Source organism: Lissotriton vulgaris, chromosome 8 (assembly GCF_964263255.1).
Source record: "Lissotriton vulgaris chromosome 8, aLisVul1.2, whole genome shotgun sequence".
In the NCBI taxonomy this organism is placed as follows: Eukaryota; Metazoa; Chordata; class Amphibia; order Caudata; family Salamandridae; genus Lissotriton; species Lissotriton vulgaris.
This window is the reverse complement of record NC_141696.1, coordinates 208,068,228-208,087,114: the sequence shown is the minus strand read 5'-3', so window position 1 is coordinate 208,087,114 and position 18,887 is coordinate 208,068,228. Positions and strand designations below refer to the sequence as shown.

Genomic DNA, 18,887 nt, shown 5'->3' with positions numbered 1-18,887 from the left:
TGCTCCTTTCATGTTTCCTAAAATACCATAGTAACACGTCCTTCTCTTACATAGAACACCATCTTTTTTTCTGCTTAGGTACAGTCACAGTTGTTTAACTTAGGTAGTTTTTTTTACCAATGGTAAAATTAACTATGAAGTGGCACAGAGAACCTTAGTTTCTGCGTAATCATTTTATTTTTCCTCATCGATTAAACGCAGTTTTTGAACTTCTCTTCCCGTACAGCAGGGCGCATTCCCTGCTCGTCTCTGATTTATCGCGTGTGCAGATAACGCCAATAAGGGATCAATTAGGTTACTATTACAAGATCTCCTGATGTCTTATATCATCAGTAATGGCTCGTGAAATGGACACTTCCTGGTAGGACTGGTTTAGCAGTTACTGCCAATAGTTCTGATTTATGAAGGCTCAGCACAAAATACATCCGAGAGATACATCACTTCCTGCTGCTGTTCCCCCAGGCGTTTAGTGAAAGCCCTTCCAATCTGAGTGATCACTACAACAGCCAGAAAACAAAAGGAAATAGTTTACATGTTCAACAGATATAAAACTAAAAGAACACTGTTTCACACAGCAGATGCTTTTATCTCGAGAGGAGTCTGATTTTCATGAACCAAGTAAAGCAGTTCCACAGGACCAATTTGTAAAATGAAACCAATATAACGTACAGCACAAATCTACTAGAGCAATTCCCTGACAATTGAATTTGTTTCGCTTTAACCCCTTCGGTGCTGATGACAGCCCCCAGCCGTCATGCATCACGGTGCTCGTGTGCTGATGACGGCTGGGGGAAGTCATGAACCCGCCCACTCATTTAAAGCACCGCACAGGCCGCACAGAATCGTGGCCACGCCCAAGGGGTAAATATACAATGCATTGATCAATTGTTTTCAGTAATGCTAGGGAAAATACACTGTAGAAACAAGCACTGGCAATGCCACTAGGTCTGGCTTTAAAAGAATGTTGTATGGTAATGTAAATCACAAGCAGATAGCATTGGAATCGGTGTTCAGTTGTGTGCAGTGCTTAATTAGTAAAGCAATCATTGACAGGGCTTTCGTCAGGAGGCCACTGCAGCTTGCATCATCCATTGGCCCTGCTAGCACTACCAATGACAGAACCAACACAATTACTAACCATCACACTCTTACAAGTGTGATAGTTCGTACTATTCCAGGCCCCCAAAACTATAAGAATGACTTGGGTGGCATGCATTATTTATTATTAATGTATATTGGATAAATAAACCGCTGCTGTTGTGGTCATCTGTAATTTAGGTAGGCAGCGCCATCATGTGGCAGAGTGTCATAAGTGTTGGTGCTGAATAATACTTTCCAGTGCCTAACACAGGAAATCATTGGCTCAAATTAAGCACTGGTTGTGTGGAAGAAAAGAACTGTAGAAAAAATGTTTGTGTGGGTTAAAAGGAACGGTGATGTTCAAGCCGCACCTGAAATTTCATGTAGGTTAATGAATGCCCTCCTCCAAATCTGTGCTTCTGCCTGACAAAAACACCATAAATTATCTAGTTAACTAAGACAATTTAACAGCATTAAACAGTGTGTGCCCCTTACAGGTAAACCTCAAGCAGCTGGATAAATAAAATGATCGACGGTGTGTGAAGAGCAAACACCTTTTTTGTGGACACATGCAACTTCAGTCCAATCAAAACTTGTTCGCACCTGCTCCCAACATGTAGGTGGAACCAAAGCCCCTCTTTTGGTGTTCTCACATAATTTCCTGCAACAGCTGCACTGTCAAGCCAGACCATAAAAACAGTCCTCTTCACCCAGTCCTGCAACTTTACAATCACCCACAATAGACATTCCAGAATGTTCATTTATCTGATGATGTCTGCAGGGATTTTGAGACGGGTTGTGATATTATTCACCAGATGACTTTGCTTTTCATTATATGCAATATAGAAAACTGAAAATAGCTCTATTATAGCCTTAGAGTCTTCCTGTAGAGGGCTCTACTGGCCATTGACCCCTTCGCTGCGGCGGCTATTCCGCCGCAGCGCTAAGGGGGTGGGGCGGCCGCGTGGCGGTTCCGTGCTTGTGACGGAACCGCTCCGTCACGGCTCGCGGGTGAGCTGTGCTTGTAACGGAACGGTTCCGTCACGAACCCGCCTGCCCATTAATTCGTCAGCGCAGGCACGGAATTCGCGCCGCGCAGGCGCGGCGAGCGGGCCGTGACGGAACCGTTCCGTCACAAGCACAGCTCACCCGAGGCTTGTGACAGAACGGTTCCATCACAAGCATGCAAGGGGTTAAAGGCCAGCTCCAGCGTTGGGCGAGGGCCTTTAACAAAGGAGCGGGCCTTTAATGGCCGGTAGAGCCCACTATGGAGGGCTCTAAGACTATTAGAAAATTCCGCCCCTAGAGGTCAGAATGTTCTAATTTGTTAAACAAAGACCTCACGGAGCCTGAAGGGGTTGAAATTAAGTCTGGGCGGTGAACTCAACTCCGCTCGTGGAGCTTGCAGAGTTTTAAGCACTCCGCGTTATGTGGAGTTCGTGGAGTTCTGAAATACTCCACTTTGCGTTGTGGAGTAGAGTTTTTTTTCACGCTCGCGTTCATCAACGTCAAGTTGGCAAGTGCGAGTGAAGAAAATCCAATACTCAGCAAGACTTTTTCTCATTTGACATCGACGACTTCAATTTGGCGAGTGTCAGCGTGGAAAATCAACCTCCCGGTGAGATTTCTCAACGCTGGTGGTCAGATTTCTCCCTGCAAGTGGTCACGTATGCTCGCAACCAACACGTTGAGAATCCGTCCGTTTGCGTTGAGAAAGTTGCTGCTCGAGTAAAAATCTACTCAAGCGGCAGAAAGGAAGCAGCGCCCGCTTGCGCTGTGCATGGTGCTGTTTGCGATGATTGCACAGTGCAGACAAGCACCTGGCACTGAAAATCAGTGAGCAGCATTTATTCAACCCTCTCCGCTGCTCGCGGAGCTCCGCGTAGCGCAGCAGAGGTTTTTTTGCCCTTGCGGAGATTTGCAAAGGGCAATAGCCGGTAGGGCCTGCCGACCGATGGTCGGTTGGTCTCAGGACTGAGACGGTGTTGGGCGGACAAAAGTCCGTCCGACATCGTAATCAGGCCCTAGATTTTTCAAGTTATATTTCAGGTGCGCGTTGTTGAGTTTATAGGGGTATAGGGTGAAAAGTTAATTACGTAATCATTTATTAAAACTTTTTTTAAGTATTACTAATTATTGCATTCAAAATTAATTATGTAAATTGTGTAAATTTTATATTTTTAAGTTATATTTTAGGTGTGAGTTGTGTTTGTAGGAATTTAAGTTGGGAAGTTAGGTGTGGGTTGTTGTGTTTTTAGAGGGATATGGTGGGAAGTAATGCAAGTCATAATTAATTAACAATTAATTATTCATTTATTATTAAATATTCTATTTATTACTTAATATGAATTGTGTTACCCCTTTTTTATTTTAATTATATTTTAATTGTGGGCTGCTAGGTATGTAGGAGTATATTGTGGGAATTAAATTATCAATTATTCACATTTTTTATATTAATTATTACAACATTTTATAATTATGTAAACTTTGTAACTGTTTTTTAAATGTACATACATATACCTTTTATATTAAGAGATCTATATTGTTATAATAATTAATACAGTTATGTATGAAGTACTTTCCCTACTGCTGCACGGACTGGAGTGGGAATAGTACATTTTACCGCTCCTGAGTCTAATGATTTCCCTACTGTTGCACGCACAGACTGGGGTGGGAATAGAAATTTTTACCGGTCCTGAGTGAAATGTTTCCCAACTATTGCACCAACTGGAGTGGGAATAGTAAATTGTACCCCCTCCTGAGTTCAATGTGTTCTCTACTGTTGCTCCGACAGGAATTTTACCCCTCCGCAGTCCAACGCTATCTTTACGGACTGGAGTGGGAATAATACATTTTTCTGCTCCCGAGTCCAATGCTTTTTTCTACTGTTGCACAGGCTTAAGTGGGAAAAGTAAATTGTATCTCTCCTTAGTCCAATGCCTTCTCTACTGTTGCACAGACTGGAGTTTCAATAGTAAATTTTCCCCCCACTCAATCCAATGCCTACCCTACTGTTGAACAGACTGGAGTGGGAATAGTAAAGTTTACCACTCCGGTGTCCAACGATTGCCCTACTGTTGCAGAGACTGGAGTGGGAATAATATATTTATTATTCCTAGAGTTCAATTGTGTTGTTAATATTGTTTAAATGTATATTATTATGATGTGTTTGTATATTTAATTTTTATTTTTCTGCTATATAGAAATATTTGTAATGTATAATATATTTTCAGTACGAATTTTTTTCTATTGTTTACTATTTTATGAATAATTAATTTGCTAATGTTGTTTATTTTTTGGAGTTTAGTTGTACATATTTTATTTTTTTGCATATGTTTACATATATATATATATATATATATATTTGAAAATCATAATTTAAATTTTTCTGAATACACTTACTAATAGTTTTACATTATAATGTGTACATAAACATACACCCATACATATATATGTGTGTGTTTGTTTTTATAAGTATATATTTATATATAGTTTTAAATATTATTCAAAAATAGTTAATTTACATTATATCAATGTTACATGTTAAAATATTTAATATGTACTGTTTTTAACTATATATATATATGTAAAACACAATAGGTTTGTATATTTTTATTCGATATTAATGTAAAATGATATGTTTTTCTCAATATTATTGTACTTACCATCATAACTATAGAGAGACAATGGGGCATATTATCAAGGGGGTTTATCTCCGCTTTTTTGGCTTTAAAAGCCAAGAAAGCGGAGATAAAATTATCTCCCTATTACCTAGCTGTCGCTAACACCAGTTAGCGACAGCTAGTAGGAGATAGCGACCATCTTGGGCCCCGCTTTGCATGTCAGTGATATTTATCACTAATGTCATGCAAAGTGGGCGTGCCAAGATGTTAGCGACTGGAAACAGTCGCTAACATCGCTATCTCCTATTACCAACTTTTGGAGATATTCGCACAAAGCGCGAATATCTCCAAAAGCTAACACCTGCCCTGAGCAGTTCTTAGCCATGTTATCCAATGGTCGGTGGATAACATGGCTGAGAGCATTAGCTCGGTAATGCATGAATATCGCTTACTTTTCAGCGATATTCATGCATTTCGGCCGATTTTTATCGCTTAGGAGATAAACCTTGATAATAGCAAGGTTCCTAAGCGATAAAAATCGCCGCAGCTTGGCGCTAAAAATATTGCCGCTAAGCTAACATAGTGATAATTATCGCTAGTTGTTGGTAATATACCCCAATATTTTTACAATTAATATTTTGAACTCGATATTTCTGTAGGCTGATATTTATGGTTTAGATGTCATGTCATAGATCCCCAGTGCAGTGTTGTCTCTCCAAATATTGTCCCACTCGAATAAGATTGGTAGAGATGGTGCAAAGCTAGTTTTGTGTTTCTTAGGGTCAATACCGAGCAAGACCCAATAGACAGTTTATGACTATAACACCTCATGGTTCAGGGATCAAGACATGTGTCAGAAGGCACTAAGGACCACAAGATTAGAGACTTCAGAAGGAACATCTACTTCTCGCTTTCCCTGCCTGTCGGTTCATGTGGAAGCCTCTTCTGAGTTTCAGTACTAAACCTCAATGAAGAATTATTTGTTAGGTCCTATGAACTTCATCACTTACTTTTCTACACGTAATAAGTAAGGACAATAATTAAATATTTTACCTGTACATCTTTATTAGATTGCGAATCACTTGGACAACCACAACTGCTGTCCGGAACTTTCGAAGACACTAGAACAAGGTAATAAAATATACTGTTAAAATTGATTAGCTTGTTAACTTTTTTTTTGTTTAGGTCAGAGCCATCTTTTGCATATTTCATATCAAAAGGAGATACAAATGAGAAAATAAACAAATACGTAATTTTGCTAATGCACACATGTATTAATGTTAAAAAATAATAAAATGGATATGTTAAATGTACAGAATCAGCAGCAATACATCCAGTGCACATACAAAATAATCATTAGATTACAAGGATATTAAAGACGAAAGTAACAGTGGCTATAAAGCTCAACCTGTGACTCAAATACGACATGCGGATGATATGCATGAAGTAGCTTAGATTGAGTTTCTGCTTCTGTTGTGCTCTGCCAGATGAAGAGTTGCTACTGCCAAGTTGGCACTGATTGTATCGCCAGGGCAATATCACTGCCCAAATCAATCAGGACACCACCACATGAATTGATATTACCACGATTGCCAGTATCGGATATCACAAACCCGATCGTTGGAATGCCGGGGTTAGTAATTCATTGTGCTAATTACTACATTATATCTGACTTATAACAGACTGGCCATTCTGGAACAGCGTAGCTATGATCAAAGCTAACTAACACTGGACAGGAATGTGTCATCTTTTGTCTAATTGTCAACACATTATTCAGAAATAAGCAACGCAGCAGAGCAAAGTTACCACCAGTAGATGCAAAAGTCCAATAAGGACATTGTCAGCTTACACATCATAAGGTAAAGAACACTGGCTGTCTGCCTGCCCTTGCATCTTTTCCACCCTCCCTAGTCTTGATGGAATTGTGCTTGCACCTTCATGGATGCTAGGGGTCACAGCAGTTTCATCCATGTCTATTGCATGCTATGTCATGGCACGGTATTATGACAGTTTATTGGTATTGTCCAAGGAGGAGTAGAAAGCTTAGGTCATATCCCTTGTGTGCCAGCAAAGCAGATTGAGTGTTGCAGCGTGAACCAGTGTGTATAATTCAATTTTGTATGCTTACTCTTCTTACTCCTCTAACTGTACTGTGCTCTTTACGATTAGAGATTCTAAAGCGCTTTAATTTGCCACAGAGGCAATGCTCCTCTAATGAAACTTTCTCCGCTGATAGGAGGGGTGGAAATAAGGGTGACCATGTTAGCTGTGCAATGAGTACCATTAATTGACAACCAACTTACAGGTTTGAAATCAGATTTAGATAGATCACTTTCAAGACCATGCTATAAAAATAAAGAATAGAGACTGGAAGACCCAACCTCCTAAAGAAGTTACGTTGAGTGAAAATTATGCAAACCAAGAGCTCAGCAATTGCAACACAAAACAGGAGAAGTAAAACCTGATGTTCTGATAAGCCTCAATGGTTCTCTCTACAATGCATTTAAACACTTATCACAGTCAAAATGAAAAAATCATCTGGACACAATGATAGACTCACACAAATTTTGACTAATTTGTTTATTGTGTTAAGGAATTAAAATTCATCAGAATGGGTAGTTTCTTAAGGAGTTCGGTCATGTATATCACAGCTTGCATGAAAGCACCTAGCATTTCATCAAATCATTAGAGGATGGTTTTGAAATTCAGACATCAAAGTCCCACTAACATAAGATGGAAGGATAGTTTGAATGTCTTACAGCTCAGGCCCTAAGGGACAAAGGGAAAAGTTACAATTTAAAGTCCATTAGTGGCGAGTCCATTAACTTAAATTTTAACTGTAAATTAGGAATTTGAAACCAATGGAAATGTTCAGCAAAGACGGTCTCACTCCATCAGCTACCAACTGTAGCATCTACAAACAGTTCAAAAATAAAGATCGATCAGCATAGCATCGGGATGCCAAGTAGGAAAAATCAGAATGACAGTTGTTTCCCCTCCTTTGGGGTTTCTTCTTTTATAGAACTCTAGCTGTACACCACCATCAAAAGACTATCATATATCCCAGTTCACATCATGTCAAGTAATATGATTGAAACATATCTGTTGGGATTTGTGGAAAGTACTGGCATCTTGTGTGTGAGCTTGAGTTATGTGGGATTCCAATCAGGAATGGTGTGTTCCTCCAGTGGCAGTTGCTGCCTGGGAGTTGCCTTGACGGCACAGAATTAATGAAGTACCCACTTACAGGTGCCTTGTACTTCCCATCTTCCCATCATCGGCCTTCCCATCCTGCCATGAACCTGCTGCCTGTTGGCCCATCTAGCGTGGCTCCCTTTCAATTGTTGCTGTGGCGTCCCAGGCCTGGCTGTCGTGTCCTGTTCATCCAACATCGTTGGAAATTCCTGTGGCAATTCCGCTTCAATTCTCCTCATTCTGACAAATCTAGTCAGTTTCAGGGTACTTTTCGTTGTTTTGAAAAGGGGAGTGTGCAGTTGAAAAGAGCTTTCCGTTGCTTCTCATGCCTCCTCTGTGACATCGCCTTGGCTCATGATGCACTGCGCGCGACGCACAATTGATAGAATTCCCTGCCTGACTTGCCTGGCGCAGCTCCACGCAACGTCGTCATGTTGCGTGCAGCCATTTTGGGATTTCTACTTCATTTGTCACAAGAGTTTTCTATTGTGCCTTCTCTGATAAGCACTTCGGCTTGGCAGTTCGAATGGACTGACCCCATGAGGCACAGGGTCAAGACTGATTTGCATATGGCCATGTCTAAACCGGGGTGGCTTCGTGAGCAAAATAACGATGGATTAAACCCAGATCTGTGACTGGTTGTGAATGTTTTGCCGTTGTGCAACATTCCGTCCATCATCTTGTGTGTTTTGCTGTTCACCCTATCTGGGAAGGGTATGCCCAGACGTGGGTCCCGGGCTCACTAAGCCATTGGAGCCAAGCTATCCTGGCTGAAGACGGCTGATAGCCAGAAACCGGTCCTAGGATGCTTGATTCCGGTCCAGGGAAGACATGGCTTGGCAGTTCGGGCTGGACTGTTCTCATGAGGCACATGGTAAAGACTGATTTGCATATGGCCATGTCTGAACTGGGGTGGCTTGGTGACCAAAATAGCGATGGATTAAACCCAGATCTGTGACTGGGGGGTGAATGTTTTGCCATTGTGCAACATGCCGTCCATCATCTTGTGTGTTTTGCTGTTCACCCTATGTGGGAAGGGTATGCCCAGATGTGGGTACCGTGCTCACTAAGCCACTGGAGTCAAGCTATCCTGGCTGAAGACGGCTGATAGCCAGAAACCGGTCCTAGGATGCTTGATTCCAGTCCAGGGAATACATGGCTTGGCAGTTCAGACTGGACTGTTCCCATGAGGCAGAGGGTTAAGACTGATTTGCATATGGCCATGTCTGAACTGGGGTGACTTGGTGAGCAAAATAACGATGGATTAAACCCACGCACACAAGGCCCTCCACGGCACCGGACCAGCATACCTGAACAGCCGACTCAAATTCCACGCACCCCAAAGGACCCTACGATCAGCCCAGCTTTCCTACGCCGTGGTCCCCCGCACCAGAAAGACCAGATCGGGAGGCCGCTCCTTCTCCTTCCTCGCGGCCAAAGCATGGAACGCCCTTCCGCTCCACCTCAGACAGACAACATCGCTCCCCATCTTCGCAAAAACCTCAAAACCTGGCTCTTCGACAGACCCCCTCCTTGATGGAATGGAACCTGCACCCCCCAGCCCCCCCACCACTAGCGCCTTGAGACCCCTTACGGGTGAGTAGTCGCGCTTTAACAAACTCCTGATTGATTGATTGATTGATTGATTGATTGAGATCTGTGACTGGGGGTGAATGTTTTGCCATTAGGAGAAGCGTGGCTCAGTGGTTAGAGGCGGCAGACCCAGAAGCTGAGATCGGCCGTGGACCAGGGTTCGATTCCCCGCCTCGGCGGGTCTCTGGCTCAAAATTCCACGGAGTCGACAATTCTCGCTCCGGTGCCTACTCGACTCACGGGGTCACACTCTGCGACTCTGGGCAATAGCTTGCTTAATCTCCACTACGGCCCCTCGCGGCGGGATGCCTGGCTTTCACCTTGTGGATACCCGGCCGGGGTATCTCACAGGGGAATACCAGGACGGGTTCCCTAAGCAAGCGCCTTGAGACCCCTGGGTTAAAGTGTTGCGCTATATCAATCGAAACACATTTACATTTACATTGTGCAACATTCCGTCCATCATCTTGTGTGTTTTGCTGTTCACCCTATGTAGGAAGGGTATGCCCAGACATGGGTCTCGTGCTCACTAAGCCACTGGAGTCAAGTTATCCTGGCTGATAGCCAGAAACCGGTCCTAGGATGCTTGATTCTGGTCCAGGGAAGACATGGCTTGGCAGTTCGGGCTGGACTGTTCCCATGAGATACAGGGTCAAGACTGATTTGCATATGGCCATGTCTGAACTGGGGTGGCTTGGTGAGCAAAATAACGATGGATGAAACCCAGATCTGTGACTGGGGGTGAATGTTTTGCCATTGTGCAACATTCCGTCCATCATCTTGTGTGTTTTGCTGTTCACCCTATGTGGGAAGGGTATGCCCAGACGTGGGCTCCGTGCATACTAAGCCACTGGAGTCAAGCTATCCTGGCTGAAGACAGCTCATAGCCAGAAATCGGTCCTAGGATGCTTGATTCCGGTCCAGGGAAGACATGGCTTGGCAGTTCGGGCTAGACTGTTCCCATGAGGCACAGGGTCAAGACTGATTTGCATATGGCCATGTCTGAACTGGGGTGGCTTGGTGAGCAAAATAACGATGGATTAAACCCAGATCTGTGACTGGGGGTGAATGTTTTGCCATTGTACAATATTCCGTCCATCATCTTGTGTGTTTTGCTGTTCACCCTATGTGGGAAGGGTATGCCCAGACGTGGGCTCCGTGCATACTAAGCCACTGGAGTCAAGCTATCCTGGCTGAAGACAGCTTATAGCCAGAAATCGGTCCTAGGATGCTTGATTCCGGTCCAGGGAAGACATGGCTTGGCAGTTCGGGCTGGGCTGTTCCCATGAGGCACAGGGTCAAGACTGATTTGCATATGGCCATGTCTGAACTAGGGTGGCTTGGTGAGCAAAATAACGATGGATTAAACCCAGATCTGTGACTGGGGGTAAATGTTTTGCCACTGTGCAACATTCTGTCCATCATCTTGTGTGTTCTCTGATAAGCACAGCTTATGTTAAACATTTACCCTGGTCACTGCTTGGAGTTTTCTGTCGTGCCTTCGCTGATATGCACAGCTTTAATTATTCTGTGCAAAAGCCATATGTTGGACATACAGTTGAGCCATACACTTTAAGTCAATCTATAGTGTCATTCTTATGCATCATTATTCTACCGTTTGCACACTCAGTGATGCGCACACCACTTGTTCATTTTAAAACCTTCTCATAATTCTCATGTCAGTTCACATTTCTATATTAATTTTTTGCTTGTTTTGCTTTGTCTTATTTCAGTACTGTAGTGTCAACGTTGGGCAGCAACTCACCCACACCAAGTCATGGATTGTGTTTCGGCACCTCTACCCTTTTTACAGTCTGCAGGTCCCCCACCTGTTCAATGGAAACAATGGAAAGATACTTTTGAAGCGTACTTGGAAGCAATTGATGAGTAAACCTTTACTTCTAAAAAGAAAAAAATCTCTCTTAATTTACAATTTAGGATCTGAAGGCAGGAACATTTTGAAAACCCTACGCCTTGAGGTAGTAAGTACTCTAGTAAGTGGTGGTGACAATGGTGATTCCATACTTATCGATTACTATGCTTGTGTCGTCAAGACTTTGGACAAAAGATTCAGCCCTAAAAGAAATGTTGTTCCTGAACTCCACAAGTTCTTACAACGCGCTCAAACTCCTGGTGAGTCGATTGAGGACTCTGTTGCTGCTCTTAGAATTCTAGCAGTCACCTGCAACTATAGAGAGTTTAGAGATGATATTATTTGTGATCAATTAATCGAAAGGACATCCAACAAAAAGGTTCAAGAAAAATTATTGTCCTCTGATGATCCCGATTTAGAAACTCCACTCACCTTGGCTAGGAGTATTGAGCATTTTCAATTTTGTATGAAAGAATTGAGCAGTAGGGTCTCCACTAACAAAGTCAAACTCCTAAATACAACACCTCTACTCCAAAGACAGATCTGAACAGAGCACTATAACACCCTCCTCCAGAATCAAATCAAACAAGACTGTGTGCTTCAGATGTGGGAGCAAGTCACATTTAGCAAATGCCAGATTGTGTTTTGCTCTTAATTATACTTGTTACAAATGTGGAAAAAAGGTCATTACTCCAGAATGTGCAAAGCTGTTATGGTTAAAAAGAATTCAACTCAAGTAGTAAAGGCCATTGGAGAAAATGTGTTGGATTCTGATGAGGAGAATTATGAACTGTTGATGTTGTCTCCATCATCTTACGCTGAAGGTGTTGTTGAACTATCTTCTCTGGGAAGGTCTCACAAAGGGAAATATCCTTCGTGCAACATTAATGTCAATGGAATTTGTCTCAGCTTTCTTGCTGATTCTGGTTAGCCTTTTACTCTCATCAACAGCAAAGATTTTTGGCAAAGTAGTCGGCGCTCAATTGGAACAGTCCAACATCAACATTTTTGCATGTGGAGGTAAAATTGTGGAAATTTTAGGAAAGTGTCTAAAATCTAGTTTTTAATACTGATCAAGCTATGGGAACTGTGTTTGTGGTCAAGGATGGTCCAAACTTGCTGGGGTGGGATGAGCAGGACGCTCTCAACATCATCCTGGACCCGAATCATCCTGATATGGTGGTGTCCGGCAATAACCTCAGTCAATTTTACAATCTCATACCTCCTCTACACACATTGTTACTCAAATATCCAATTACAAGTGGGCTCAAATTTTTCCTGAAGTATTTAAAGGTTAACTAGGTAAACTCAAGGGGTTTCAGCATCGCATTGTACTCAAAGAGGGTGCAAAAGCCGAAGCTCATAAGGTTAGCAAAGTACATTTGAGTCTACGCAATGAGCTCAAATGTGACTTGGAACGACTGTGTAGTGCAGGGGTTATTTAACCTATCGAAGGGTCCAAATGGTTGGCCCCCATTGTTTTAGTGCGTAAATCCAACAAATCTCTCCAGATGTGTGTTGACTGGAGAGATGTCAATGCCAACATCTGGGTTGATTGTTAACCTCTACCAAACATCAACTAGATGCTGATCATTCTTCAGGGCGCCAAGTTTTTCTCCTCCCTTGATATTTGTGCAGTGTATCACCAAATCAAAATATGTAAAGAATCTAGGGGCATATTACCAAGCAATAGCGATAATTATCGCTATTGCTTGGTTAACGGGGAAAAAAATATCGCCGAGCACCGAGGATTTTTACCGCTGAGATACCTTGATATTATCAAGGTTTATCTCAAAAGTGGTAAAAATCCTGCGAACTGCATGAATATCGCTGAAAAATCAGCGATATTCATGCATTATCGTGACAATGCTCTTAGCCATGTTATCCGCCTTCCATTGGATAACATGGCTAAGAACTGCTTTTAGCAGGCATTAGCTTTCGGAGATATTCGCGCTTAGCGCGAATATTTCCAAAAGTTGTTAATAGGAGTTAGAGATGTTAGCGAGTGTTTTCAGTCGCTAACATCTTGGCACGCCTACTTTGCATGTCATTAGCGATAATTATCGCTGACATGCAAAGTGGGCCCATAAATGCCCGCTATCGCCTACCAGCTGTCGCTAACTGGTGTTAGCGACAGCTTGGTAATAGGGCGATAAAATTATCGCCGCATTAGCGGGAAAAAGCCCCGCTAATGCGGCGATAATGCCCTTGGTAATATGCCCCCTAGACACTTAACATCTTTTGTCACTCCTGAGGGTGCTTATAGCTACCTTTGCATGCCCTTTGGCCTTGCGACGGCTTCAGCAGTGTTCCAGAGATTAATTAACAGTTTGTTCAACGATATTGCTGGAGTCATGCTTTTCCAGGATGACATTCTCATTTATGGGCAATCCGAATCCGAACACGATGAGAGAGTCAAACATGTGTTAAGTATTATTACATCTAGTGGTTTAATGTTGAGTGCAGATAAGTGCAGATTTCTTCTAGAGGGTGTTGATTATCTTGGTCATCATATCTCATTTAAAGGAATTGAACCTAAACTGAAGATCATTGAAGCTATCCAGAATGCACCCACACCTTTGAACAAGGACCAACTCAGTTCTTATTTAGGGTTGGTGGAGCACTATGTCAAATTCGTCAGCAACTTTTCCACCAAAACTGCTTCCAAACGGAACTTGCTAAAATTTTTTTTTAAATATGTATGGATGTTAACTGCAACAACAATTTTGAGTCAATCAAACGAGAGATTGTACATGCATGTCCCGTTAAACTCTTTGACATTGATGATGTATGTATTGTGTCTACTGATACGAGTAATGTTGGTTTAGGGGCGGTCCTTCTTCAGAGAGGGGGAATGGTCATGAAGAAACCATTGCTTTTGCTTTAATGACTTTAAGGGGTGCTGAGAGCACCTATTCCACCATGGATAGAAAAAGAAGCTTTGGGTTTGTGGTGGGGTGTTCAACACTTCAGAAATTTCTTGTGGGGCAAAGAATTCATTTTAAGAACCGATCATAAACCTTTGGTCGATTTGTTTACCACCAAACGTGGTGGCAGGGTCACACCACGTATTTCTAAATGGCAATACAGATTGCAAGAGTTTCGCGATCGGCTTGAGTATGAAGCTGGCACCAAAAACCATATAGCTGATTGCTTATCCAGGTTACCTCTCTCATATGAAGATGGTGTTTTGGGGTGTGATGATTTAGAGATAGTTTGTGCTGTGTGTTCATTGGAAGATACTACTGGGGGTACTCTTTCTGAACAGGAATGGTTGAAGTGTATGTCTGAAGATGCTGACGGGATGAAGGCCATTGATCTCTTAGCAGGTGTGTGGCCTAGTGATAAAGATTGTTCTTTTGAGTTAGGGCCTTACAAAAGAGTGAAGGATGAGTTATCCATGGTCAGTGGAGTGCTGAGAAGAGGTGGCTTGTTGGTAGCTCCTTTGTCCATACGTAAAAAGATTTTGAATTTGGCTCATGAAGGACATCCTGGGATTCGAGCCATGAAACGTAGGCTCAGACAAGATTTTTGGTGTCCCGACTTAGATAAGGATGTTGAGCATTTTGTTTGTGATTGTTGTACTTGTGTTATGAGTGACAAATCCCAGGTGACCTATCCTTTTCCAGTGGAACCTATTGTGGTGAAGAACTCTCCTTGGACGAAATTGGCCTTCAACATTGCAGGTCCGCTTGGACTCGTTGGCAGTTCTCCTAAATATGTCCTTGTTTTAATCGATTACATGTCTAAATGGCCTGAAGTCAGGTTTGTTGACAATGCTGACTCATTGTCTGTATGTAACCAGTTTTTTGCATGATGTTTTTCTCAGGGAGGGCTTTCCTGAAGAGTTGGTGTTGGACAACGGTACCCAGTTGGTTTCTTGTGAGATGTAAAAGTTTCTTAAGAGTATAGGTGTGAGACACACCCTTACGTCCCAGCAACGGTTTGGTTGGACGCTTTAACCGAGTCATCAAAGAACATCTGCAGCTGGCTTTAGTGAACGTGTTGCATTGGCGACAAGCTGTCAATGACATGCTGTGAGCTGTGAGAACCACTCCTCATGTTAGTACCGGGATTGCTCCATTTACTTTACTGAGGAGAAAGAGTTGCTGACTCCGAATTGAACAAGGAATGGATGTCTAGAAGGGAGGTGGACACAAAGAAAATGTCAGTTGTCAGTGATGTCAATGCTGCTGTTCAAGCTAAGTACAACACCAGACCTGCAATACGTTCTTCTTCCCCAGTCAAGGTGGGTAATTGGGTGGAAGTTAAGAAACCTGGTTTTCTTCACAAGGGGGAGTCTCTCTTCTCTGCTCCTAAAAGGGTGGCTGCTGTGAGGAATCATCTGGTAGTGTTGGAGAATGGGAAAGTTTGGAATAAGTGTGCTGTTTCCATTGTACCTGAGTCTATGCTTGACTATGTTAACAAGCAATTTGGAGTTCTTTCTTCTTCTACAGCTTTGCCCACCAGTGTCCACAGAAGGGATATTATTCATCTGGACTATGTTCCTTTTAGGGGTGCATGAATAAATGAAGTACCCACTTACGGTTGCCTTGTACTTCCTTTCAATACCCTAGTTCCACAGGAATATTTCATTGTGAGTGTTGTAAAAGCATTGACGAATGTCAGGGTGCAGAAGTGTACAGGGCAACATATTTAACATTTTACTTGCATTGCACCTTTAAATGAAATGAGCTCTGACTTTACTTCAAACATAATTAAATTAAATCAATTCAAATGAACAATGTATAAATATCACACAATATTATTACTTAAAATTAACTAACGTTAGAAATACCATACTACCACCAAAGTTTACAGTATTCATATAAATGCATGTTTTTAAATGTTCATTCTCCTAAAGTATTTTTTCATATTTCATAAACTACATAGGGTCTGATTACGTTTTTGACAGTGTGGCTCCGGGTCCAATCCGTCGCACTGCCAGAGCTGTGTGTATGAGGCACCCAGTGCTGTGTCGGAGTAAATTCCCAACATTAACGGATGCTAGCTGAATACTGTTGATATGCTCTCCATAGAAAGCCCGATTGATGTTCTATACTTTTGAATGTGGGACAAACAGACCTTCAGTGAAATGTTGCCTTACTTGTTGGGACTGCCAGGGAACTTAGGAGAATATTGATTAGTGCTTCATAGACGATTTGGACTATTAACCCTTTCGATGCTCATGACGAGCTCAGCTCGTCATGATGCAAAGTTGAGCTGTGCTGATGACGAGCTGAGCTCGTCATGACACCAGCAAAATGGTAATTCTCAGCACAGGAGGGGGAAAACGCCTAGCAGCCAAGGTGTTAAGAGGTCAGAATGGTGAAGCATACGACTGGCAAAGCAATCCAACCTAACAAGACTAAACCTAAACTTGGCTATGAAGCTTCCACAATAGATGTATCTGCTAGGATGTTGGATGTTGTGACTGAATCTAACTCCTTGGATTTAATAGCAGCCATTAGGAGTTTTAGCTGTGCTTTGTAGCATAAAATTGACACTGTATCTGTGAAAATGAATCCACTGAGGGCCAATCGCCTAATGATGCAAGGCCACTAAAGCAGCAGTGACCTCCAAAATTGCCAATCTATCAGGCTTGAGTTTTTTTTTTATTATTTATTTTTTAAATTGTCTTTATTGCATTATCAAGTTTTACAGCATAGCTTTGTTATCAGGCAGGCATACACGTTACAGTGTGTATCAAACAAACCACTCCGGGGTAACAATTACTCCCAACAAAAAGTCCGGCCCCTTCATGTATCTTCATCCTATAGTATTGTACAACGTAATATATTGTGCGTTCCAACCAAATCTACATATCGCAGTTTGGGATGGGCAGACATTTCCGCTCCGCCCACGGAATGTGTAGAGATTTGCCCCTTCTGCCTTTCGCAACGAAGGCGGAGAAACGAGGCAAATCTCTGCACACTCAGGGGCGTAGCGGAAGTTGGCCGCCCGCCTCCCACCCGCAATATTAAATGAGAATAAAAAGCCTAAAATAAGATTTAAAATAAAACTTACCTTATTGCGGGGTCATCCTGGGCCATCTTGTGTTCTTCTTGGAACTGCGTATGTGCGGGAGCCTGCGCATGCACATTCCTGGCAAGGTAAGTGATAGAAATCCTCCCCTTCACTTCCGCACCTCACACACCTATCATTCTCTCGTAGCTTAATTTTGTGGAGTTTAGAAGGAGTGTAATATAGTCTGTTCACAAACTTATAATGAATTCCCATTGTTCGTCTGTCAAGGGTGTCTCTAGGTCCTTATCCCATTCCACCCGGGCTTTTGGGATGAATGGCAGTGATGCATTATGTGCGTGTTTATACAGCAGCGAGGTGACGCATTTAAGAGGGGCCGGCTGCAAAAACGCGTGTAGCGGCAGCACGGTAGGTGGCTGTTGTGGGTATGTTGAAGTGGCAGCTTTCACGCTCTTTCAGAGTCTTGTGTACAAGAAGAGATCCATGGTAGTGGGATCATGTGTGCCGAAAAATTGCTCCCTAATCTGAAAAATGCCTCCCATATAGAGGTACCCCATACTGTATATTTAGTTGCTCTAACATCTGGCGGCATAGTCCCTCATAGGTGATTCGCAATTCTAGGTGGCGTATCAGGGGTATTTTAGGGGAATACAACATTGGGGCTTCTAGTTTAGCTGCTATCTTGCTCCAGGCCGTAATGGTGCAGTCAACTGTGCACGGTTCTCGTATCTGGCCCCCACCTGACGTGAACAGGTACCCCAAGGGCGGAACAGGGGCCATATAGCCATCTTCCACCGCCAAATGTGGCATATAGGGGGGGATGGAACCAATACGTGGCAAAGTGTGCCTGCGTGCAATAGTTATAGTATTCAAAATTAGGGACGTCGAATCCCCCTTGGACATAGAACAGCATTAGTGTAGTAAGGCTAAGTCTCGCCTGTTGTCCCCCCCAAGTCGGTGACTTGCGTTGTTAGCGTCTTAAAAAAGAACCTCCCAGGGTTGTATGGAATATTAATAAAGAGGTAAAAAAATGAAGGTAAGAGAACCATTTTGCTTAGTGATATGCCATCGAGAGGGGCAGAGTCAGCCACCGGGTAATGGTATCCGTCACTTTATCTATTGTAGCTCCGTAATTATTGTGCATCAGTTCTTCTTTGTCCCTGGTAATGTAGATTCCCAGATATTTAACTTCGTCACATTTCCAGACTAAGGGATAGTCTAGTTGGTGCAGCTTAGTAGATTCCTTTAATGGTAATACTGCTGACTTGGCTCAGTTAATCTGGATACCGGAGACGGCACCAAACCTGGTTATTTCCCACAATACAGGGTTTAGGTTATCTTGGGGATTTTTGGCGTATAGTTTTAAATCATCTGCATAGAGTGAGACTATAAGTTCCCTGGAGGGATACACCAGTGCTCTTTCTTTATGATGTTGCCTTATTTTTGCAGCAAGGGGTTCTATCGCTAGAACGAACAGAATGGGGGAAGGGGACAGCCCTGCCTCGTGCCTCTGGAGATGGTAAAGCTAGTGGATCTAG

At 42.7% G+C, this 18,887-nt stretch overlaps 1 protein-coding gene across 1 annotated transcript in view; it reads right to left on the bottom strand.

Moving 5' to 3' along the window:
• The window catches only part of LOC147696883 (cyclic nucleotide-binding domain-containing protein 2-like), a 636,311-nt gene that overhangs the window by 408,659 nt on the left and 208,765 nt on the right, over nt 1-18,887 (bottom strand). The window contains exon 3 of the mRNA XM_086933251.1: nt 5,757-5,824. Coding sequence (XP_086789377.1) covers nt 5,757-5,824 — 68 coding nt within the window. The remainder of the gene's footprint in view (nt 1-5,756; nt 5,825-18,887) is intronic.